This window comes from Phaethon aethereus, assembly GCF_964289735.1.
Source record: "Phaethon aethereus genome assembly, chromosome: 8".
NCBI lineage: Eukaryota > Metazoa > Chordata > Aves > Phaethontiformes > Phaethontidae > Phaethon > Phaethon aethereus.
The window spans coordinates 21,635,578-21,662,284 of NC_138584.1; the positions used below are offsets into that span (position 1 = coordinate 21,635,578).

General features: G+C 41.4%; 1 protein-coding gene across 1 annotated transcript in view; it reads left to right on the forward strand.

Moving 5' to 3' along the window:
- Nucleotides 1-3,152: 3,152 nt before the first annotated feature.
- Nucleotides 3,153-26,707, forward strand: part of ADGRL4 (adhesion G protein-coupled receptor L4) — a gene marked incomplete at its 3' end in the record, with an annotated part of 75,135 nt that continues 51,580 nt past the window's right edge. Inside the window, exons 1-2 of the mRNA XM_082002947.1 lie at nt 3,153-3,207; nt 4,748-4,897. Coding sequence (XP_081859073.1) covers nt 3,186-3,207; nt 4,748-4,897 — 172 coding nt within the window. The 5' untranslated portion in view covers nt 3,153-3,185. The remainder of the gene's footprint in view (nt 3,208-4,747; nt 4,898-26,707) is intronic.

Consider the following 26,707-nt stretch of genomic DNA (forward strand, 5'->3'; position numbering starts at 1 on the left):
GGTTTTGCTTCCCATGTGTAAGAACAGAAAGGCTGCCTTTTGGAGTATTTCCACAAATCATTTATTTTTAATGGTTCTTTATTTTGAGGCAAACAGGGATGGATTCTGCAGTACTGACATTCCACTTTTTCTTTAGTTTAGACATATTCTCCAATCTTCCAGGAATGCACATGCTTGTGCAAGTCCCTCCTCCCTGCCTATAAAGACAGGCACCCATCAATACTTCAGTTTTATGACATCTTAATATTTTTTTCTCAGCATATTTTGAAAATTTTGACAGCACAAATTTGAAAGTGTCTGCTTTCTCATGTGTTCACCTGCTCATCTCTACTTGTTTAACTCTTATCCCTATATGCCAATAGATATTAGCAGTAAATCCTCCTGGTTTAATCTCCAAAATGTCTCAGAAATCTCGCCTTTCCTCTTCACTCTCCCCATAAAATCTTTTGTCAAGTCCATCCTTCTCCACATCCATGCCTACTGTGACCTTGCTGTCTTCAGCCTCTAACTGACACTCACATTAGCCAGTTTTTCAAGCAGTCTAATGCAAAAGTAATCCACTGCTCCCAGTATTGAGATCTCATTAAGATATTCCTAAATCCTTCTTCTTCACTGTCTCCCTATTGCCTTCTAAATCTGATCGAAGCTCCTTTTATCACCCAGAGTTCTTCTTGACCTAACCTTCCTTCTTCTGTCCTTGCTCCGTTCTTCCACATCTTCCTTCTTTACGTGTTCCCTCCTCACCCATTGCTGGTCATAATGTAAACCGTTTGCCAGTTAGACCTGTACACTGCCTTTGATGCTGTCCATTATTCCTGTGAGTGGAGTAAGTAGTTCAGCAATGCTATTCCATAGGGAAAGAATCCTGACATGATTGGCATAGTCCCCTTGATAAGTTTGAACCTTTGACTGCTAAAACACAAGCTATCATGTGCTTTTCTACCTAAAAGGAAAGGAGGCATTTGTTGTCTTATAGTGAGATTATGGTTTTTTCTGAGTCATCCACAATTTCTCCTGTGTTCTTAGACCTTGAATCAGAAAAGGAATTGAAGTTTTTACTGTAGATTTACTATCACTATGACTCACGAAATTGCTCTCCAACCAGTCTATCTGAACGCCCCTTGCAGAAAGCCGATGTCTAGATGAAATTGAAATGTACATCTCTGACTTTTCAAAAACACGTTTGCTGCTCTCAAGACCTGGATTTTAGGTTGTAACTTCTTACTCTCTCCACTTGCTTACTATTAAACGTCTCTTAGCTTGATTTTGGGGAGTGAAAAGACGCAGGCCAATAAGATACAATTTCTGCATTATAGACTTTCCAAGCCCAGCCCTTATTAGTCTGCTGAAATTCAGCTGCAAGATCTGCAAGTTAGTTGAGACAAGCCAAGCTTACAATACAGCACATGTCAGCATGAAGGACAGGACATACAGATCAAAGCTCCCCTCAGTTCATCTGACTTTCTGTCCCTCTGTGTCTCCATGTGTTACACTACGGGAAAACTTAACAAAACAAACTAACTCCTCGTCCCTTCCTCACTTCCCCTTAAGCCCCCCTCCCGCCCAAATCAAAAAGGAGAAAAACAGTCTTCCTACACCTGGACTCTTTGTTCTTTATTCTGCAGTTCATTGAAAATTAACATCCGGTTACTGGGGCTTCCTCTCTCTTTGTCAAGATGCTACAGAACTACTTCGTGCCAAGCAGACACCTACGTGCTATTTCTACATGCCTCACACCTCCCTGGCCTGAGTAGAGTTTAAAGCGTTGAACTCCAGCCAGCAGCGATCATGAAGCTGGAAAATTATGATGAGCAAATAGTTCCTAACAAGTTTAGAAAATAAGTTGCCACATCCACAGATAATTGTTAAGAGCAGGCTGATGCCTTCCCATCAGTTCCCTACCAAAGTCCCAATTTCAAAACTTTCTAGTCAGACATGAGATTTATTTTGTCACAATAACGTTCTACAGCCTCATGTCCATTTTATTTAGTTTAAAGATATTCTCTGTTCTTCCAGCAGCATGCTTGTTTGCGCATGTCACTCTGCTTCCATCTATAAAGAGAGGCATACATGAATGCTTCAGTTTTACAGTGCTTCAACATGTGTGTTGTCATCTCCAGGACACCGGGAAATGATGATATGCACATCACCCATAACAAGATTAGAGAAAATATTGTCATGTCCATGCATAATATAAGTACATGCTGCAGTCTCGTTGATCAGGATGCTATAATGATAGACCTGCTCTCATGTTTAACACAAAGACATGCCAAATGCTTTATCAAATTGGCTGTATTGAATGCGTCCTTTTACAAAACACCCTGTTTCAGTCCCACAAACCGATAGAAACTTGAGATCCTTCGGCTCCTGAGATTCCTGGCCATACAATTGCCTTCCTGCCTCTTTCCTTCCTGCCTACACGTCTTTGTTTTCCTCACAAAGCAGAGTTCAGTGGATTTCCTGTACCTCGTCACAGTCCATTACCCTTAAAGCAACATTGCTTGACTGCAGTAAGGATCTATCTCAAAACTGAAGAGAGCAGTAGGAAGAGCAATTGCAGTCAGCCAAGACTGTCTCAGAAAAAATAGTCTTGGGGTTCACATATGCTGAGCTCACCAGGAAAAGGTGGAAGGAAGCATGTAGATGGTTACCTCCAAGCTCGTAAACCCTGAGCTAGTTACTAATCTCCTCCACCTCTTCCTCACCCTCCCTGATCTGCTCCACCATTCTTTTGCTGCTCCTTTACTCCTTCCGCCAGCAGGCTGCGGCTCGCCCCTTCCACCTCCATCCTCACCCTGCCCCAGACACTCTCCCAGGCAGCTGCTTTAACCTATGCTCCTCTAACCCACTCACCCCGAATCTTCTCTGATCTCACCTTCAAGACCCAGGCTCCTGCTTTTCTTTTACTTTCTCATTTATTCCCTTCTCATTTATTCCCCACTTGCCAGAAGACCAGGTCCTCAGCCCCTTCCGACCCTCCCCGTCCTGCCTGTGAGTCTCAGGAGCTTTTGGAAACGTGAAGCCTGGGACAAAGGGCAACGTCAGGGCAGCGCCTGCACCAGGATGTCACTTTCCTGGTAGGCATGTGTGCGTATTTTGCACATGGTCACACATTTTAAGGCAGGGAGGTTTTTTCTGTGATACAGGGGCTCTGCACCAGGCACTGCACAGCAACAGCATCACCAATGAAACTGCTTCCATTCCTAGGTAGGTGAAACCTCCTTCCCCGGGGAGCGAGCGGCAGGTAGGAAGGGAGCGGGTCTGGCAAGGGCACCCATGGGGACAGCGATGCTGGGGCTGGAGAGGAATGAGTGTGTTGGAGATGGTGGAAAGCTGCTGGGTACGCGGGACTGAAAGTCCCCACAGTTTTGATCGGAGCTGCTGGTCAGTGCTGTTGGTAATTGCATGGTTGGGATCACCCCAAAACCAAATCCCACAAATACTAGTCTTTATCTCACTGTGGCTTTTGTTCTGTAAGCACCAAAAATTATGTGGGTTTCCATGGGTCTGGGTTGTGGGTTTTTTCTCTCTCTCGGTCTACTTGGGTGATTTTTAGAATTTGTATGTTATGAACGGTAAAATGACAACAGAATCCTACAGGTTTCTGTTTTAACCTCTGGAAGATGGTCTCCTCTCTCAAAAAGAGGGAAAAGATGAAACTTGTGATACCTAAATTGATTTGGATTAAATATAATTGTTAAAATATTGCGTGTAATTTTTAGTCTTTTGCATTTTTCATGAAATTTTAATTTGTCCAAGAAAACAATGTCTCAGTGAGATTTCCTGAAGCAATGAAACCTGTAATTGTAACACGAGGCTAACACATATCTAGAATAATATTTAGTAGGGAAAAGCAGAACTGCAGGGGAAGACAGCATCCAAAAGGGCTTTGTATTCTGCAACTTTCATTATATCCTGCTAACAATTTATAAAGTACAAAGTAAAAAACTTACTTTCCCTCCTGAGTTAACCGCCTCATTTCTAACTTGTTATAGAGTGTGTATAATTATTCAGTGAGCTGTTAGTTTTCTCAAAGGGAGAGATTCTTTTCTTTGTGCTGAAAACCATATGCAGTCATACAATGGCAAAGCATTATACTGTTTAGGAATCATTAAGCGGACAGAAAAAAGAAGACAGTACTTTCAAAAAATGGAAAAGGTATTTTAATATATTACTATTGAAATAGTTTAGAGAAGTTTTTAAACCCTAATGCCATAATGCGGTAAATACTGTGACATGTCAATTTAATCTCTCAGACCATGCATATGTGTTAGCTACACAAGTATGGAAGTGCCTATAAAAATAAAAACTCTGATCAGGGGAACCCTCTGTGGTATTTTTCACTTGATATGTGTAGGGCATCTTGGATTACACTCAATACATAATTCAGAGTGCAAATAAATGTCTGTGCTTTTCTGGAAAGTACTAGAGAGCTTTGAAAGTCTTTCAAATGTTTTCCCCAGATCACTGAGTAACTTCTATGTTATTTACCAATTTTATATCGGTTGAGCACACACACAAGTTCTTAATCCACAATGTCAGTTGTTTCTTGTCCCTGGGTAGTTTTACCAAAGAAGTCCCTGTCGTTGGTGGCCCTTGCCCCATACTGTGATACAGCTGATTCTGTGATGATGTAAAGTTTACAGGAATACACTAATTTTATGTGTACCTTTTGCCCCGATCTGGTTTTAGAGTTTGGAATTAAGTTTTTAGATAAAGAAACAAGTCTGATTTTCCTTTGTTCCAGTTCTGATTTCCAGTCTGCTGGACTATGGCTGTACTTCTGCAAGCTGCAACAAGACGTGCCACAAAGATGCCAGGTGTGAAGTTCAGGGGGGGACAACAGGCTGCTATTGCTCCCAAGGATATACGGGAAACGGCATAACGATCTGTTCCGGTAAAGAGATTTTACCTATATGCATTTCTGTTACATGCTTTCTTGAAAAACCTACTCAAGAGCCCATTAGCTCAAGGTTTAAACGTTATGTCACAATATCTTACACTAACGTGTTCTCAAAGGCAAAATCTTCAGCTGTTTCTGAGAAATTCTACAGCTTTCCCTCAACCTGGCATTTTAATAGAGCGTACCATGCACTCCAGCTGAGTATGACCTGTTTTCCAGCTTCAGTTTCGGTCCTTTCTGTTTCCATGAGACATGCTGATGTATCTTCTCTGATCTAGTTTCAGCAATTTCCCTTGTGAATCACGACTTCTGAAGCTTGGAGTTGACATGGCTGCTACTTTACAGCCCTCACATATCATTCACACACTCATAGTGTTAGGTCCCTCCTCCCAGCAGCTGACCACGGTCAAATAATACAGCTCCTGGGCAAGTCTAGAAGACTGAAGAGGTGTGTGTGCCACAGAGACATGCCCACATGTGCAGCCAATGTTAATTTTTCCATCACAGCTGCTTGCAAGGGAAATATGCCAGAAATCCTACAGAGGTGTCTGCCTCTGGATGCCTTTATCTTCCACCCAAAGAAAAGGATATTTTCCCTGCCTTCATTTTTGAGTTGTCCTCCAGTATGAATAGCTCTAGTACTTATTTCGACTGTTAGATAGAGCTATTCCCAGCTGCAGACAGAATGAAATTCATATGAATCTTGTCAGTTTTCAGTGTCCTGAGAAGTAGTTATGAATATTAACCACCCATTTGGTCAGTTTTTGTGTTTCATGTGTCTTGGGAAATTTAGCAGTAAGAGAAGCACTTCAGTTTCGTATGAGCACAGATAAGCGGCCCACCATTAGTTTGGATTTTTATAGCTCATTTGCCATGGTGTACTTGGAATTGTGCTTGGTTTAGGAAAATTTAGAATGCAAAGACCTTTTTCCTAAGAAAGCTGCCTACCCTTTCATAAGCTGGGAATGCTTAGAGAGAAATATAGCTGGCTAAAATAATAAACTATAAGAAATCACAAAAATCGTAGAATAATTTAATTTAGAAGAGACCTCTGGAGGTCATCTGGTCCAGACCCCCACTAGAACCAGGTCCAGATTAGGGAAGATTGCTCAGTGACTTGTCCAGCCAGCTTTTGAGCACCTTCAAGGACGAAGACTGCACACCTCTCTGGGCCCCTGTTCCGGTGTCTGACTACCATAATTTTGAAAGCTTTTTCTAGTACCTTGTTGTGGTTTCTCTTGTTGCAGCTTGTAGTTTTTGCTTTTCATGTGCACTTACCGCTGTACATTTCTGATAATAGTTTAGCTTCACCTTCTCTATAAACACCCATGACCCCCCATTAGGTAGCTGTAGACAGCAACATGATTTCCCCTTTGCCTCTCTTCTTAAGCCCAGACAAACACTGTTCTGCCAGCCCCTTCTTTGCATCACGTGTCATGTAGTCATTGAACATATTTTTTTAATTTAATGCTAACCTTGCCCTAAATATAGGTCAATCGCTACTTGTCTATCAAGCTGGTCAAATGAAAATAAGAAGAAATGGCCTTCACCACACTAGTATTGTATTTGCACTAATTCAATTTTACTACCATGAGTAAGCTGGTTGATTTGAAAGTTAAGTGCACATTACGTTTGCAGAGTCAAGGGCCTACGCTTGTGAATAATGCAGAGAAAGAAGAAAACCAAGTCAATATTTAGCAGTGCTACCTGGAACAAATCAAACCAACATTTACTTATCTACCATGATCTGGTATCCACTAGACTGTCTGTACTTTTCTAAAAGTTGTGGTTATGAATCATCAATTAAATCTACAGTAAAGATGCCTGTTATTTTTTACTGACATTAGTGACGTTCTCAAATCCATCCATTATATGTGTACCCATTATGGCGTTATTAAATCCATTTGTGTGAGGATGGATTTATCTTACCTTCCATGTTCTTTTTTCTCATAAAGTGTCTTTTTCTTACTTTCTCTTCTGCCTGTATTTTCTTAGGGAAATCTACATTCAAAATTCATAAAAACATTTATTGATCATTTAAAGAAAATTCAGTACAGTGAAATATACACTCACAAATCTTGTGAATCAATTAATTGTTAAAGAATTATACTAAGTGTTTGGAAACTCGATCTTTAAAACAAAATTTCCAATGTCAGTCCGGGCAAACCAGCTACTACATGTATTTGTGGTGCTCTGTAGTTAAGCAGCAATAGTTTGAAGCCAGCCTCGTGTCAGGAGACCAGTGTTTTCTCTGGTAAAATGCCTCAACAACCACCAAAGTCACTTCCCCTCCAGCTAAGCAGCAAAGCTTGTATCAGAACTATTCGGCTCTTGCCCCTGAGAGAGACGATGTTTCTCTAGGGCAGCATGTTACATGGTGCATTATTAATATTGTGCAGTAGTCCTCTAAATAGCATAAACAAGGAACCTGAATTTTAATTGGGTAGACTCTTAAAAGTATTAGAAATATAGGCTAAACCCTATCATAAATAGTTTAAAGCTACAAAAAAGTAAAGCAAAGCCTCGGTTTTTTAATGATGTATTAGATTTTGCTGTCCTGTACGGCAAAAGCGGCAGGTGTATCTGCTGTTCTAGAGATAGCTACCCATTTTTCTTCAGTTAATAATCTCAGGCTTTTACAACAGTAGTCCAGTCACCTTCAAAGGAGATCATCAATTATGTGCTAATACAGGCATTTTCTGAAGAGTATATATGGTATGTTGTGTTTACATATTTGCCCTTTTAGTTATTTAGATAGGTTGTGAGAGTCGTAATTACTGTCAACAACATTAATAATTTTGCATAATGTAGAACCAACTTCTTCAATGTGCTTATCCTGGTAGACAATTAAACCAGAACAGTGGTTGTTTTGAGGGTTTATTCCAGAACAAGCAATTCAAATTCTTTCTCCCTGTAAAAATGTTGAACAACAAAGAATGCTAGTTTTCAGGTTAGTCCTCTTAAGCTTGTGTAGCTGGAAAACTGTCCCTTTTTATTTATTGGTACATTCTCACTGTATTTAAACAATTTACATTTGTTTCTCTACATTCACTTGCTTGTAACACCTCTTAAATACTTGTAAAAGTTATTTCTTTGCTAGCTCTGTCTTTTCAATGTGATACACTCAGACATTTTCCCTTGAGTTTACTGTGCTGCAAAAGGCAATAATGCCCTGTTACATTTATTTCCTAGCACCATTATTGATGAATCATGAATCACTGATGTCAGCATACCTTAGGAAAGAGGTTTGTTAGTTTTTACTTTGCTCCCTTTGCCAGCTGGCTAAGTGACTGCAGAGAGCTCAAGATTATTGGATTTGTTGTGTATAGATAAAGACATATAGATACGAATTTAATTTCCTGGTGTCAAAGTCATGGCTTTTAAAATAATTATCCTTTTACAATCTTTCCCACAAGATTTCAACTACTTTAAATTAGGTCATGTTTTGGACTTTCCAAAGGCGTACTTTGGCCAGTCTAACAAAAAGCTAATCCTCTTCATAATCTCATTGTCTTCAGTAAGAATGTGTGCAGGAATGCACATAGTTGGGAGAATAACTGATTGTAGGATCTGGCCTCTTTTATATATTGGAATTATAACTTACATAGCAATAAATTCCTTCTTTACAGTATCTTCCAGAAAGCCATAAATGAGTCACCTTGTCAAGCTTTACACCTCTGAGTTACAAAATACTATCCCATTCTTCTTACTACTTCTTTTGTATTTATATTCCTTGCTTTATGTAGCATCAGATGAGAGAGAACAGCCTCAGAAAATATAACTATTTGCCTTTTAGGACTCCATTCTTGGGCAGACATGTATTCTGAATGTAATGCATAATGCTTTAGCTTCACATTATCAGGAACCTAACTGAAGTAGCACAGCTAGAGCTCTTGGCATAAAAATAAAAATATATCCAGATAAGACTGATTTATAGACAAGTTAACTTCCTCTTGTGCAAAAAATGCTACGGATTTTTTACAGATAAATAGCGTGTATTTGCCACTTTTGTAAATCCATTTCTTTATATAAAAAGAGTCGGCCATATAAATTAGGTGTTGCTCATAATCCCAGCTTTCTTCCAAAAGAAAATTAAAGGAAACAAACAAAATTTCATATCCTTTACAGAAGATTGGGGTGGAAGTAAAACTTCATAGAAGCCAATATTTTATTTTTAAAACAGAAGGAAAAATGAGTTGGCATCATTGATGCTTTCCTAAGCAGCTCTGCTCTTTCAATACTGGCTGCCTCTTGATTGCTGACTGCCAATTTGCTGCTTTGCTGGCACACTACAGGAAATTAAAGTAAACAGTGTGATCACAGTGTTTACTTTAACTTTGTAAAATACGGAAGGAAAATGAAGCAGTGCTGTTTGTTCCAGGAGGGTAGGCAAGCAAGCAGGAAAAGTCTGAACACAATATCCCTCCCAGATATCCCTGCACGATTTTCCCTTGTAAATGTCACTTGCAAATTATACTGCAAAATTAATCAGTCTTACTTGTAAAATAGTTACAGCTCCTCCAGAAATAGTGAGCAGGGACTTAGGCTATCAGGGAAACTTTGTACTGGCACTGCAAGGCACTGACTCTCTTTCTGAAGTATGGTATAGCAGGATTTATCATTTTCCAGAGGCAAAAAATACATCAGCGCAAAGTGGTGTTTTATACCAAAATACAGAATCTCTGTTCAAACACAGGGCAATTTGTGTAAACTCAGCTGAAACAAATTGAAAGCCTACTCAAGATCTGAACACAAACATATTGTCTTGTTTTACCGAGGGTCATACGACCAACTCTCTGGCTTTTGCCAGCTGTAAAAAGGAGCTTTCCTGTGAGACATCGGCTCCTTGCTCTAAGGTGATGTCACTGAGTCCCACCATCAACTTTTATTCCAGTCACTGAATTTGTTTTGCCTCACTGGCATCACCGTTGCCATTCTGCAGCACCCAATCTGTGTATAATTTTGAGGGAATTTCTACCTTTCAAATTAGCATGACCCTGTAAAACCACTGTGGATAATCATTTCATCCTATCCAGAAGTGTCCTTCAATACAAAACAATCTAATCCAAATGCTGGTTCACCAGAGGAGAGGTTTTTTTTGTTACCAGCAGGCATACATCACTGGCTGTCACTTCTGTGTTTACCAAATAGTCTGAAATCACTGATACGGAAGATCCAATCCACACACTTCCTAAATTCATTTCACTGCTATCAGTTACCACAAGCTATAAAAAAGCAAATTGCAGCTGCTCTAGCATAGCACAGCAGGAGAAAGATACGCCTTAGCCAAACACAAATAACAGGGCTCAGCACAGCGGGTGACAGCTTGGAAAACCTGGGATGTGCTGTGCAGAAGGCCAAAGCAGATTACCAACTCCCAGTCCTTCCGACATGCTCCCTGCAACCTCTGGGCTCGTCTCTCACTCTTCCTTACCCTTTTTCCTTTCCCCCCTCTTCCTGTGTCTCCCAAGCTCTGCTGCTTTGCCTCCAAATCCTACTGGATCTTTTACACAGTTTCCAGGTGGAGCATGGTAAAACCAGAGCTTGGGCTGTGTGGAAGGGCAGAAGTCATCTTTGATTTCAGAATTCCTACTCCAGGTTTAGGTGTCTGGCTTTTTGGTGATCCCAAAAAGTGTTAGGAGGCACCATCCTGTTTGTTGCATATGTAGGTATTATATTTAATTAAGACCATGCCTTCAGGGCTCCTCTCCAGGGGACAGAATGTTTTCTTCCCTTCCGTGTCTTCATCAGCCATAATGTGGCTGGATGTTTTTCACCTTTTCTTGAAGTGCAGAGATTGAGCTCTGAGCTGTGCCATGTTACCCAGCTGAGGTATCTTGATCCCGCATTCCAGATTACATGTGTAGGCAGACCATGGAACTGAAAATCTTGGACAAATTAGCCAGGAGGATTTGATATCCTAATATAAAATAATTGATATTTTATGTTAGGGATCAGGCCCAGCCAGCATGGGTTCATGAAAGGCAGGTCCTGCTTGACCAGCCTGATCTCCTTGTATGACCGGGTGACCCACCTAGTTGGTGAGGGAAGGACTCTGGACGTTGTCTACCTGGACTTTAGTAAAGCCTTTGACAGCGTCTCCCACAGCATTCTCCTGGAGAAACTGGCGGCTCGTGGCTTAGACAGGTTTACTCTTCACTGGGTGAGGAACTGGCTGGATGGCTGAGCCCAGAGAGTTGTGGTGAACAGCACTAAATCCAGCTGGCGGCCGGTCACAAGCGGTGTTCCCCAGGGCATCTTTATAGATGATCCGGATGAGGGAATCGAGTGCTCCCTCAGTAAGTTTGCAGATGACACCAAGTTGGGTGGGAGTCTTGATCTGCTCAAGGGCAGGAAGACTCTGCAGAGGGATCTGGACAGGCTGGATCGGTGGGCTGAGATCAACTCTATGAGGTTTAATAAGGCCAAGTGCCGGGTCCTGCACTTCGGCTACAACCACCCCATGCAACGCTACAGGCTTGGGAAGGAGTGGCTGGAGAGCTGCCCGGCAGAAAGGGACCTGGGGGTGCTGGTTGACAGCTGGCTGGACATGAGCCGGCAGTGTGCCCAGGTGGCCAAGAAGGCCAACAGCGTCCTGGCCTGTATCAGAAATAGTGTGGCCAGCAGGAGCAGGGAAGTGGTCGTGCCCCTGTACTCGGCACTGGTGAGGCCGCAGCTTGAATATTGTGTTCAGTTTTGGGCCCCTCACTACAAGAAGGATGTTGAGGTGCTGGAGCGTGTCCAGAGGAGGGCAACAAAGCTGGTGAGGGGTCTGGAGCACAAGTCTTATGAGGAGCGGCTGAGGGAACTGGGGTTGTTTAGTCTGGAGAAGAGGAGGCTGAGGGGAGATCTTATTGCTCTCTACAACTACCTGAAAGGGGGTAGGTCTCTTCTCCCAAGTAACCAGCGATAGGACGAGAGGGAATGGCCTCAAGTTGCACCAGTGGAGGTTTAGATTGGATATTAAGAAAAATTTCTTCACCGAGAGAGTGGTCAAGCATTGGAACAGGCTGCCCAGGGAGGTGGTGGAGTCACCATCACTGGAAGTGTTCAAAAAACGTGTGGATGTGGTCCTTCGGGACATGGTTTAGGGGACATGGTGGTGTTGGGTTAATGGTTGGACTTGATGATCTTGAAGGTCCTTTCCAACCTTAGTGATTCTGTGATTCTTTGTGATTCTGTGATATTCTGGTGCATGACAGCCCACTGGCGTGGGAAAGCATGGGTATTAATGTGCAGGTTAACATAGCAGGTTCTGACCTTTTGGGGACCTACAGCTTTCCGTATGGCTTTTGCCTTTTCATGTGCAAGATGTTACACTCTTCTGTGAATTTGGAAGGGTTTGATGGCTATGATGTATGTAGACTGCTGGGAACTAACAAGCTGTTGTATGGTTGCCTTCCAGTCGGAAAGGATGGAGCTATATTTATGTTCAAGAAAAGAGCCATATCCATGACTAACATTGTTAGTCAAAACAGTTTTTGTAGAGTTGACTTTATTTTTTATAACTGATATTGCTTATTGTAACTAACTACCATTGAAATTATATTTTAGCTGAAGCTTTTAAGACTAGATCAGGAATTTGAAAGGGGATACACTGTTCTATGCTACAACAGTGCCTGGTGATGCATGAGAACATTAGTCAGATGGAAAGCAGTGCAGGATGTTTGAAGTAACAATACGATCCTGCTGAATAAGACACAGTGGAGGCTGTCTTACACTAATTTTCTTACCTCTGTGAATGGCTGAGTCCATAAAATTTTGACTCAAAGCATTTTATGCATTCAAAGTGCCAAATCCAGTTTTCTCCCTCATCTGAAAAAAATCCCTCCCAGTTTTGCACTTGAATGAGGTACAGAGAAATCTTCAGAGGGTTAGTTCTCCTTCCTACTGCCAGAAAACACAGTTCGCCTGGGCCAGAGATACAACTCACTATAACCATTTGCAAGATTGCCCCTGACTTTAATAAGCCTTGGACCAAGCCCATGATAGACTCATTGCATTCACAGATTTGAGCCAAAAAAAAAAAAAAAAAAAAAGAAAAAAAGGCAGCTCTATCTTTTTTCCATGGCTTTTGTTTACATTTTCTTGAAAGAGTATTTTGACCATGACTAAAATACAGTAATGCATTTTTTGAATGAGCCAGGAAGAAACAAAACTTCCTCTTGTTACATCTTTAATCGTATACAATCTCTCTTTTGCATTAGTCCTGTTTGCATCCAAAAAGAGTTTTAAAAATGTATGTAGATGATATGGTAGAAAAGAGTTATTCGTCTCTCAAAAATGTACCCAAACTTTCAAGCTGATCAGCTGCACATGGATGGTTTCTTATTTGTTTAATTCAAACTGTGTTTTAACCCTTGCCAAATAATGTTAATTTCCTTTCTTGAGAAAATACTCTTTTCATCTTGCTTTATGGTACTAAGAATCAATCAATATGTTACACGTTTAGAGGATGTGGGGAAATTCATTTGAGGAGCTTTAAACTTCTTATCTCAGAGTCTGCTTACTTTGTGTCTACCAGAGATATGATTCACCTCCTGTACCTCCAGCATCTGAAGTGGTCCCAAAAGGTCCAACACATAGCAAGACATTCTTCTCAGTTGCTGGTTTGAAGTAAAAGGATGGAAGATATTTCCAGAACTTGTATACTCATACATGTATATAAAATGTACACAACTGTGTACACAGGGACCTAGGTATAAGTAGGTATGTGAATAAAAACCAACCTTGTCTATGAAAAAATGTAAAGCAATCTCAAAATTGTCAGTTTTATTCATTCTGTGATTGTAGAGTTGAAATTAGCTTTTATTAAGGAAAGAGACCGGGCTTTACTGGAAAGAAATTGCTTCCATAAATTCCACTTCCTTGAGACGTCTGTACCTGGGGTTGCACACAGTAGAGCCCGCTACAGCTATCGGGTTCTGCAGCTGCCTTTGGGGCTATGAAGTTAGTGTTAGCCACATCACAAGGAAAGTATCATAAAGCATTACACACAAAAGATACGATGATGTCATTTTTGCACAGCTATGTTGATTTACATATAATATCCCACCAATCTGGCATACTCATTTTACTTTTGCCTCTCTTCAGTAACTCACAGAGTTCAGTAGCAGAAAAGTAGTCTCTTTAGGATTGCTTTTGCTTTTTTTCTGTTCTGTTTGTTTTACACTTCCAGAATAAATTGGCCAGGAGTGGTGAAGTTGTCTGTAACCTCATTTGAAATGTGTAATTTATCTAGGATGATATGCTGGTGCACAATCTTTCTGTGTATGACTGTGAAAAATTGCCGACTGAGCTGTTGGCAGACAGAATATCAAACCCCGCTCAGCCCTGTGTGTATGGAAGAGTTTAAGAAGGTAATTGACACTTTGGGCCTCTATTTGCCAAAGAAAGAGATAATGACGTTCTCCAAGGAGATTAGAATCTAACCAAACATTGTGCTCTAAATATAGAGCACAAAGCCAGGTGATGTTTGTGAAAATGCTGCTCGGCTGCAAGAGGAGGAGGGGGCTGAAGGACTGCAATTTTGCACTGTATATTTTTTAGGCGCACAGATTTAATTTAGAGATTATGGCTTGAAAATGAAATTTACAGTATGTGTGTTTTTGGGTGATAAGAAATTGATTTTGTGACCTTGGTACACACTAATTGAAATATCTGGCACCGTGTTTCGCTGAGGTTAAAGGAAGCCATATACGCCTGGAACCGCATTCTTCTTTCACCTTGAACCGCGCAGTTAATCGCGACCGCAATCACCGGCAGGAAGGAAGCTGCTGTTTCGCTGCGGTACAAGGAAGCCGAGCAATCTCTGCGCATTGTCTAACGGATAGGTTGTTGTGTGATTACTTTGGGCTGAGTTTAAGAGATTCACGATAGCTTCAAAATGGAGACTTCTGATGGAATTAACGCGCGGCACGCACCAAGGGCCGGAGCCTCGCGGGCTGCCGCGCAGCGGGCAGGGAGAGCGGGCGGGCCTGCGCGGTGGCTCCTCCTTCGGTCTGCCCGGCGCAGGCCCGGCGCAGGCCCGGGGGCTCACGTGGCTCTGAGACGGCGCCATCCTGGGCTCCCGCCACCCTGCCCGGGGAAGGGGGTCCCTGCCCGCGCGCCCCGCGGCAGGGAGGGGAGGGCAGCCCCTGGGCTGCTCTGCCCTGGGGCTGGTCCTTCCCGTGCACCCCGCCTCGAAAGGTCAGCTGTAGCATTTGGGAACAGCAGCTATGCCCCCCCAAGGACTCCGCTGGTGGCTTTTTGATTTACTATGCCTGCTTTGTTTAACTGCGTTCTGTCGTAGCTGAGACTTGTATGACTGTGACAGTCTAAAGTTGTCTATAAACTAGTGTGGCAGGGTGTCCCATTGTTTTGCTTATTACTTAATGTTACACATTTGTTAGGTTGGCACAGGATCACGTTTTTCAAAAAGGAAAATAAAAGCTCCTGAAAAGCCTTGACAATAAATGGTTATTTATTCAAAAACAGCCGAGTCCAATCTTTGCTTATGTTAGCAGGCTTCACGTAATGGAGTTGCAATAAAGAAAAATAGCTCCTCAGGATATGCGCTGGCTTTTATGTTTTATTTGTAACGAAAGCTATACACATAGGCAGCTATCTACGTAAGTTACATTGAGGGAGAACATAAGCAGAGATGGTGACTTGCATGTTTACATTTTTGATATTTATTTGTGGCAAAGTTCTGGATCTCAATTTTAAAGTATGTGAAATTAGGGTGAGGTATTGCAGGTTTCATTCCCAGAAAGTTATCAAAGGAAGACTAAGAGAAAAGATGATGCTGTCCTACACCGGACCACTGATTCTCTCCCGCCCCATCCATGCGGAAGAGCCGCAGGTCCGTTCCCATGACCATTGCCCTGTGTTTTCATATGCTGCGCCAGGTTAGGAGGTTGTCCAGTGATCGTCACTGCCCTCCTAATGTTGTAATAGTTTTTGGGTATCCCCAAAGTTCAAATGAGCTGAGGGCAGCAGAGCCCTGGCTCACAGCTTGCATCAGAAGTGTCATGGGGGTGGGATTTATCACAACAGTGGTCTCTGCACCACGTGAAGCTCTGCATCACGGATCTCTCTAACACCAGAGGCCCTAAAAAATCGCCAGAGAAATTCTTCAGGATGTTGACATGAACTGAAAGAGAAGTTCAACTAAGCTCCGCGGGCCTAAACAGGAGCTCTGAGCTTTGCCAGCTTTGTGGTGATGGGAAAGGAGTAGGTGGCAAATCATATTACAGTGGAGGCTTTGCCTTACTTTCTGTCTTGAATAAACCATTTTGGTGAGTAGCACCGGTCCCGAGGAAGCTCTACCTTTTCAAAATCTGCCTGTAAGAAGTTCAGAAGGGAGATCTGTGGAATCTGGAGGCACTCAGGCAAATGGGTTCAGGCCTTTTGTACCTATCCAAAATGTTTCATTATTTAGAGCTATGATGAAGCATGCATCAATTCATAAATACGACCCACTGTGCAATATAAAAATATCAATATTTCTGTCCTATTGTGTAAGGGATAGCTGATGCATACAAAAAGAATTTCATCTCCTTAACGACCACAGAGAAAATGGGAAAGGCAAATAGCCTTCAAAAGTGCATTGACTTGAAAACAGAGATGGGGAGAAGTTTCTAAAACTTAACACAGCTTTTCATCTGGGCTGATAAAAATAGAAACTGTGTGGGGTAGCAGTTGTGTATGATAGAGAGCTGCGATTTGGCTGCTCTTTTAGGATTTAGGATTTAGGCAAGTCTTGGTATGCTGATTCCACAAAGCTTTCATCATACTCAGGTCCATGGTTAAAAACTAGGAAATTCTTAGTAAAGGAGTCTTTAAAAAATGAGGTCACTTTCAGGGTGCATCGTACAGCATCCCTGCTCTGCCGGGAGAAGGTAGATATTCAGTCCTAGGTGTGTCAGGACACAGTGGTGGGCTACAGAAGTGTTGAGCTCCATTTGTATGATTTTGCACAAGAGGTCTGAGACTTAGATGATGCCGAAGGAGAAGCTGGGATAATATTTACACAGCTGTGGGCTGCAAAGAAAAGAACTGTTAACTGAACTTTTTGTACATCCTCTTGAATAAACAGGTAGCATTTTAATACCACCAAATGCTTCTTGTTGCAGGGAAGGGGTGTGTTAAAAGGCCTCTGGACTGTATTCTCTCTTGTCAGAGAAGGCTATTGCAGCTTTTATTAGCTGTAAAACGCTCATGAATGATTACTCCAGTTTTGGCCTTAGACCGATGAACATTCAGAAAACTTTTAACCTGACGTTGGCACGTTACCCTCAAGGAATGCCATACCAACAGCAGCATTTGAGTTCGAGCTTGATATTCAAACTAGAAAGGGGTCTGTGCCGCAAAATGGACGTCTGGTTTTGAGCGCTGCAACAGAAATCCATGTGCGGGGCTATTGCTGCTTTCACTGGCAGCACGGTAAAAATAGTCTCTCGATATACCTGCTGCCTCTGTTCTTGTTGCAGTTAGCAATGGCAAGAGCACTGATGACTACAGTAATGTATTTTATTATAGTTTCCTGCAGAAGGGGTGATGCTGATGACTTCCCTCCAACAGGGAGGTGACTTGCAATTGACTCTCGCAAGCCACAATGGCTGTAGGACACAAAGCCACAGTTAGGGGTGGATTTTCCAAAGAAATATTTGCTGAGCACTTTAGAACTGTCTGGCTCTATCCTAGGAGCCTAAAGGAGGACTGAGTTGTTTCAAAAGAATAATCCCAGTTGTGGGTGGTGAGCAATTGAAAATCTGTCCCTGAAGTGCTTTTTTTTTTCATATCATCTGTTGGCAGTTTGGGATTTTGGTTGATTTATTACTTTATTTTTAACTGCAAAGACCCTTTAATTAGGGAGGGGAACTATATGAATGAGCTGGAGCTGCTGGTGGTAGCAGCTCCTTGCCGTCGGAGATTGGGTAATTAAATAAGTAGATAATATCCTCCTTATTGAGAAGATTTAGAAAATCATAAGGACTTTGCATTATTACAGTGTTTAACATCTGCAAATGGAGGGGAAAAAAAACATAATGGCAATTTTCATGAGCTGCAATGCATGTGGAGGGCTCTTTTTCCTTCTTTGAACAGCCAAACACTAAACAATTCCTAAATCCCTCCTTGTTACTTATGTTTTGTTCTTGGTGGTTAAAAACACCATAAAGCAGAAACTGAAGACTTGCTATTAAAATACTTGCTGACAGCTCCATTCAAAACATCCTTTTAAACAGCGCTATCACATCATGACTCTCCTGCTATTCTGATACAGTTGCTTTAACAATAAGTACCTTCCTTCTTGGTTAGGGCCCATCTCTTTTCACTGGAAAATTCTTCCTTTAGATGCTATTGAATCTCCACTCTAAACAAGTCTTTCTCGGGCTGATCCCCTTTGCGTGACCTAACGCACGTAACCCCGAAGCAAGCACAGCGACGGGCTCCTCGGGGATGACAAATGGGAGGTGGTCACAGCACAGGAGAGCCTTTCTCACCTCCTCACCCGGGGTACACGGGCGCAAGCGCCCGGCGCAGTCGGCGTGATGACTTCACACCCCTCTGTACCCAGCGAGCGCTTGCTGCCCTGCTGGCCGCAGAGCCAGCGCGCGGCACCACGCCTCTGCGCGCCGACCCCTGCGGGGCCAGACCTTCACCCGCAGTAAGGCAGCACCGCCCTGGCGATTACGGCAGAGCTACACAGCTCCCGCCAGCCGAAGACCAAACCCAGGACATCCTGGGGGTTAACCGGTCCCCAGTGGAGCAGGGTGGGTTTCACTCTTGAAGCTTGAAGCTAGAATTATTTACAGTCACTTTAACAGGACAACAGCTGCTCTTGACCTAGCGATGAGCCAACGGCACTGCAAGAATTTGGATCTGAATTGCAGATGGATGGATTTCAATTTGACTCAAGTAGCTGGACTGCACAATTCTCTACTGTAAGCTCTCAAAGTCAGAGCTTGAGAGAAGAATCATTAATTTGGAAGATGATACTCTGAAATACTTTTATGAAGCAATATATTTTCATAGCAGACACAGATCAATTTAAAAGTAGTAATCAAGGGCCATGTGCTACGTGTTCACAGGCAGAAAATGTGGAGAATCCAGCCAGAGCGAGACAACATTCAGAGTGGCACTGAGGGTATTGCCCTACAGAAAGCAGTATGGTTCAGAACTAAAGTATTGTGAATTTCTGAGACAATCACAATGCTGTGCAGATATAAACCTGCTGCCGGAAACAAGCTCACCATAACTTTTCTAGGCAAATTTGGGTTTAACTCCCATATGAATTTTGATGGAAGGAAAGGTTTCTGCAAATACTCCACAGAAAAGATGTGTTCAATTCTTGCGAAAAAAGAGAAAATTATAACATAATAGAACCCATTGAAATTAGTTTTCATCATCTTTGAAAGTCATTCTCTAAATTCAAAGTAACTACAGCAGTTTTCGTGAATGAGATTCTGGCCCAGGGATTTTTCCCTTGCCAGTCCTAAGAATGTTATGAGATGTAACATTCCCTTAAAAGATGAAACATCCATATGCTACAGTTTTATGTCATGCAAGCAACAGCATTGTACAAAACCAAAATTTATATTTACTTGGATACTACTACAACTAAACTCTTCCTGGAAATTTTTAACTTTGCTCCCTTAGTAGCCTCTTTGGGGATACTTACGTGAAAAAATAGTGGCCACTGGCAGTGATAGCTATTTCAGAAGGCTGATGAATTTCATCTCTCATGGCAGTCATTGACGGACTCTGCTCTGTACCGTGCGCCTGAAATCAGATCCTCAAGCACTCAGGATTTGTACTTGGAGCCAGACACGGTTTTCACTCCTTTGCTGAAGTTGTCTTGTGTCAGAACTTGAAGCAACCTGAAGGCATCTCCATGTGAATTACTTACACCCTCACAGGCTGATTTTTCTCCAGTTTTCTACACCAATCTTCACCAGCCAGGAAGGAAAGTAGAGAATAATGAAATATTTAAGGGACGGCTTTATTTTATCTGATGTGCTAAGGTTTTCTGTGAGGGTGACACTGAAGTGTGATCATTCTCAGTACCTTTGGAACTCAGTTGTTTTCCACTAAATTAAAAAAAAAAAAAGTTTTTTAAAAGGTTGAAAGTTTTGCATAAATAACCTGTTGTGAAAAGTTACACTGTAAATTCACATATACTGAAAATTCCACATGGAAGGGTAATTTTACTTTTGTTTGAGCCACAAAAAAGTTTGACCTTGAGCTTGCATTTCCCTAGCCACCAACGTCAAGCAAATTCAAGAAATAAAATGGTAGGAAGCCAGGTCTCGACTGTTACAGGCCTTGTGGAATGTTTTGTTTGCTGCAAGTATTCAGAAGCATTATTATGTGAGGTGTTCCTATCTATTTTACTTGGCTTCATTTTGACTAATATAATGTTATCTTAAGAGGCAGAATTTTATTTGAGCTGAAGAGTCTCATTAGACCTACAGTCTACTTAGATTTTTCTACTCCTTGTAGCAAGGGAGTAGTAGGGAAAGTAGTAAGGAAAGATTCTTTGTAAATACACACACATATATAGACCACATTGTCTATGTACATTTAAAAGGCATTGAAACCATCTGAATTCCATTAATCCATATAAAAGGTCCAAAAACTTAATTCACAGTATTTAGCTCAATACCCAGTTCATCACACAAATGTGCTCTATAAATGGATAATAAATAAATTAAAACAGACTGTAGTTAAGCACTCTGCACATAGTTTCACTAAAATAGATTAGGGCAATGAATACTTTCACAGATTTTTCTATAGCACATAGAGCATAGTGCTTGAAAAAAATCTTCTTTTTTTCACTCTGTAATACGGGATCTATGAGGCAGCTGTTGCAAGTAGCTAGAGAATTTGTTTTTACTTTAACACCTCTAAGCAGATAAAGTTTCGGGGGGGTTGAGTTGCTTGTGGAGAGCAAAATTCCTGAAAGAGCTTATTACCTCTGTGTCAGTTTTTACTACTTCTGCTCTCTTCATGTTAATAGTGTAGGTAAACAAGGTACACAAAGAAAACAGCGAGATCTTTACCTCTGATTTCTCCTCGAAAAAGTGACATTATTAGTGACGTGAAGACAGATGACTCTGTATTACATCGCTATATGCTACTCTATAGCATGCAACCAGGCAAAATCTTGGAAAATCCCGAATGTTGAAATGTATTGAGATTAGAAAATGAGAGTGAAGCCTTTTCTGGAATCTTTTGGGGAAATGTTATAATTAATAATTATCTTCTGGCTGGTTTGTGTTGTTATTTCTCTGCTCCCAGCCTTTGACAGACCAGATGTAAACTGCTTTTGGCTGGGCTGTCAGTGGGCTCTCATTATCAGTTGGGACATAAAAACCTCCCTCACATACTTGTGTAGGTAAATCTGGTCACTGACTCTTCCCATTCCCATCTTCTTTGTTTTCCCTCTATATAATATCTCTGTCCTGACTGGTATTAACAACATCTAGTAATTTAGTATCATCTGTGAATTTAACTCTCAGGCTGTTCGGCTCTTTTTCCAGAGCATTAATAAATATGTAAAATAAAACTGGGCTTAACACCAACTCCTGTGGCAACCCAACTGGATACCTCTTCACAGCTCAGTGCAGTGCTGTTTGTCATGACTCATTATCCTTTGTTTACATTCCTCCAGCCAGCTTTCAATCCACATGACAGCACTCTTATCCAAGACATTATAAATTATTTTTTTAATAAGATTTTGTGAGCCACTGTATCAAATGCTGTACTACAGCCCAGATATATTGCAGCCACTCTGTTCCTTCCGTATACTAACCCAGAAAGTGGTGAAGAAGCGATTACATTTGTCTGGCATGATCTGTTCTTTGAAAATACAAACTATTTATTGGTCATGGTTTCCCTGTTGTTCCAGATTATTTTTACGCTCATAATATTTATTCCATTATTTTAGAAGAGATTGAGAGCAATCATACCAGAAGACAACCGCAGTTCCGCTCTCCCTCTCTTCCTCTTTTTCATGGAAGGCTTTCAGCAGCTGCTGGGATTCACAGCTAGGGTTTTAAGGCAGAGGGGGAGTGCATCCCAAATGCATACCCTTCGGCAATGGGGCGTCACATGTGAGTACTGCCAGAGCTCGATGAATGGCAGAGAGATGGGACCAGCTGCAATCTAGGTGACAGAGTCAGAGAGAAAGGACAGAAAGGCATGGCATGTCTGTTAGGAGGGGCAGGAGGACGGCCACGGTCGTCTGAAAAGAAGGAAGGAGCAAAGACATAGAGAGTCTCAAATCTGGGAGTCAATTTGACGGAGGAATTCTGGAGCTGTCAGCTCGAGGGGAGGATCCCTAAGCTGTCATTCATTCAGTGACTTTGTCTGGTGCTGTTCAAACCAGGAGTCATGCCTTGCTCCCTTTCACAGTAATTGTTCATGTGCTGCTGTCTCCATCACATGCCACTTGGGGCTTTGGAAAACAATTCAAAATATTATCCCGTTTCTCTGTATGAATTGAGATGTAGGCGTCATGTTTGTGCACTGTGCAGTTTGTTTCTGTAGCCCATCTCCTCTCATGCCATCTGGGCCATGTGGATTACTGGGGACAGGAGCTTTTGCTCTTGTAACCCCTTACTCAAAAGGGAAATACAAGGACAGACCTAGCACTGGCTTTACCAAGAGCTATTCTTGCCTGAGAACTGCAGGATGACACCAAGGATCGAATCCTTTTTATGGAGGGATTACATTTCCTGCCAAATATGTGACATGATTCTGTCTCAAGCACATACAGAATAAATCTGTAACAAGACAGACATTTAACAGTGGCTTAGTATTGAGGACTGACATGGGAGACAGCTCCAAGCATCTGATCTAGCAAGATCTTCTGGTCAATATCTGCATGACCTTCGGACCCACCACTCTAAAATAATTTCTAGGAATGGTGACTAATGAAGTTTTAGTACTAATTCACATATATATCCGCAAGTGTGGATTTGTACAGTTAAATTATATTGGGAGATGACCCCTGAGCAGCCACTTCTAAAGAAACTAGTTTTCCTTTCCGCCAGCTCTCGTCACTGCGCTGCAAATCTTCAGTGTCTTTTTTGTGTCGCTTACCCACGCTTATCCCTGGACTTTAAAACACATTCATCAAAGCGATAACAGGTTTCATTTTGTATATCACTAAGGATTATCCTGTGAAAACAATGCTACTGAAAATACGTGATGACTGACTTGTAAGGAATGTGTGGACGCTTTGTACATATTACAAAAATTTCAGTCCAGCTCCTGGAAAAAAAACAACATAAATTCACTCAAGAGATTCCTCTTTCTCGCAATGCTGAGTGCCTGCTCTGGGAGCTCCCAAAAGCCAAACTTCCTGTGCTGGGAACAATCAGAGGCAGCAGTTGTCACTTCCGTCCTGAACACTAACTGCCAATGCAGTTAATACCCTGCTTGACTACTCACTTAGGAAAGTATGGGTAATAATGTAATGAGATTATTCCTTATACAACTATGCAAAAACAAAAGAAGGAAAAAAAAAAAAAGGGAAAAAAAAACCATAAGAAAGTTTTAAACCAGACATGACAGTCTTAAAGATTTTACACTACCCTCCTCCTCTGGAATTAAAGAATGTTTAAAGCAGACAAACTCGGGGTACATCAGCATGGCTATACGATCCCAAGATCCAATCCACAGTTCAAGATTGCACCAATTGGAATAATGCTCTCATGAATAAAATAATGCAGGATAAAGTGTTGTTTATGATTTCTATTCTCAGCAGATTAGCTATGTACATCTTGTAACACAGACTGGCTCTGTGGAATATCAAGCACGGCAAGAGACCTGTTAGAAAATGAATTACTTTATCCAGCCAAAGCAATATCAGAAATGTCCTGCAGTCTACACTACCTTAATGTTGATTTAAAATCATATATTCATATTACCTTTTTATGTCTAATAACGCAACGTGATGGAGCCTTTCTTTTGCCAAAGTTGTATTACCCCATTTCTCTGAGTTAGGTAACTGTAATGTGTCTGCTTTACAGATGGATAAACTTAGCATAAAGAGAGGGAAGCCATTGTTTTCAGTCAAGAATGCCTAAGTGTAAGCACTTTCATCTATATTGGCCATCCATAGTGGCAGTGGCTCTGAAAATTGAGCCTCTTGCCATTCATTTATGTGACAGATTATTTTACTTTATACAATTCTTAGATAAAATACATTAGGCATCCCTAGGGCAGGAACCTGAAATCAAGACTCCTGCATGAAGATGCTACCTGCCCAGCTGGAGGGATGTGCCCGTGGGCTCGGGGTGATTGAATTGCTTTTGCCAGCTGCAGTAGCTTCAGTAGGAGGGATGGGGTGCATTTCTGCTCAGGTGCTGCCTGCAGCTGGGTGGTTAGGGTGCTTTTCGGGACCAGAGAAGAGCAGGTTTGTTCAGGACTGCCTTTAAACTCCAGCATGCTAAAACACTGCTGATGAAGAGGACATTGCCACTACTTCCTTCTCTTTCTCCTTTTCTTCTCCCTGTGTTTGAATAAAAGTGGTTGCAGCTGTCTTAAGCACAGCACAGGTTCCCATAGCTGTGTTAGGTATATTATGTTTGTAGGACCCCAACCCCTTGGCAAAGAGTTGAAGTGAAATTGAGGAATTGCTAAAAAATAGAGACTGAGCTGCTTATTGCTGGCAGGGTCAAGGCGGTCCCGAGCGTATCCAGGAGCACAACACAGGCATTTGTCAAAGTCCTGTTTTTGGTGCCAATATCCTTTTGTCAAGTTGTGACTAAAGAAGTAAGTAGCCACAGAGCAAGGAATTAGAGCACTCCAGTCAGTAGCCAGTCTTTTCCAGACGGCATTTTGATAAATGTTGTATAAATTATAGTATAGTACAAATTATAGGCATATAAATTACAGCTTGTAGCATGGGATATTGGACCTGCTGGGGGTTTTAGCCTGCATGTATGGCATAGCCAACATACTGTTTCCATCATTTTAATAACCTTTATAGAGCAGGTGGCTGATGCAGTTAATACTGCTATCATTTTTCTTTCCTTGTGTGATTTGCTGTGATGACAGTTCCATCGTTTCATTTTGAGTATTTAAGGCTATTAGGAAGCATTTTTAGGCAATCATCTAGTATAGGTATTTTCAAGCATACCTAAAGCATATAGGGAGTCACCTCCTTTCACACTGCATATTTCTAAGTAAGTATATGGCATGTTCTGTGTTAATCTGTGGAAAAACGATGGACAAGATCACCAGCTGTGATAAACTGCCTAGCTTAATTTAGTTAGATGGACTTACATTCCAGATGGGGATCAAGCCCGTCTCACAATTGCAAAGACTTCAAAGATGTGAAACATTTCTAAGATCATTGAAATATACATTTTGCATTTCAAAGATAAGATAAAATACAGAAACCAATATGTCATCAAACCATTTAATTTTCTTCCAAGTTTGAGAGTAAATTGACAGGAGATCAGCAATTGGCAGGAGAACAAATGAAACATATTGAAAGAGCCAATTTACTAGTATCGAGGGAGGCAGATGTGTCAGTTTTACATTTGCTCAAGTGAAGTTGCTGGGTTTTCCCCTCCTCCTTTTAAATAATATTTCATTATCTAAAGGTTTAATTATTAGATAATTGAATAATCCTTTATAAGTGACCAAGGAACACTTTGTTCATTGAAGAGCCCCTTTCATCGCTGTGCTGTGATTCTGGCAGTTGCAGTTCTTTTGTGGAAGTTTCTGATTTTTTCCCCAGAACTCATCACACCTGACACACACCAGGTTTCAATTGCAGCTGAGTAGTTTCCTGTGCCCCAATACTCCAGATGCCAATTTACTACCTCTTTCTTGAACTAGCTATTAAAAAGGAAGGAAGTGGAAACAGCATTGAGATTTCTACTGGCAGCTTGCTTTTGGATATAGACAGACATCATGGCAATGAGCAGCAGAAGGGGGAAAAAAAAGGAGGCAAGGGTAAGCACTTCCATGTTTTTAAGTACAGTCAGCAAGGTGGGGCCCTTATATAGTTATTTTTTCTGTGAAGTGGGTAGGTAGGTAGGCGTGAGCTAGATCTGTGCAAGAGGTGTTAGTCAGAGCCATAAGGCTGAAGTGTGGCAGTAGCTGTTGTTTGAAGGAACATGTACAGATAATGAAATGAGTAATTCTCTGCCCTTGACTTTCCCAGTAGCTATTTGCTAGTCTCTATTCTCTGTATTGTTAGCTTATCATGTGTCAAATTCCTGTGAGGAGGATTTTTAAAATACAACAACAAAATCGGGTAGCACAATTACATAATTCTTAACATTTTATTAATTTTCAAGGAGTTTGATATGTGGTATATCCATGGTGTGTATCCAAAATTGGAAAATCAGATTTGCATGAGAGAAGTGGTAGGGCTGGATTTGCAGAAGATCTGTTGCAAAGTTATATATCTGTGAATTGGATCTCATGTATGCATGTAACCTGCAAACCAGAAAACTAGAAACAAGACAACGTGTGATTGTCTTTGATTTAAAATAGATGTTTTCTGTTATTAGGAGTCTGATACTTCGATCTTGTTTTGTCTTGTATAACCTTTGAGTATGAGAGTTGTTAATGTGACTTCAGGAGTTAAAACTTTAAGTAAAAAATCATAACATAAAATTATTCATTTCATATACTGAAGCTATTTCTAAAGCACTGAGCACTGTAGCCTTGAGGTGCCCACTGATGCTCTAAAAATAACAAGCAATTCTGCTCAAAACGGGCTATCACAACCCTCTTTTTTTTGGCCACAATTTTTATTTTAAATCCCATTCTAGAATTTTTTTTTCCACAGGA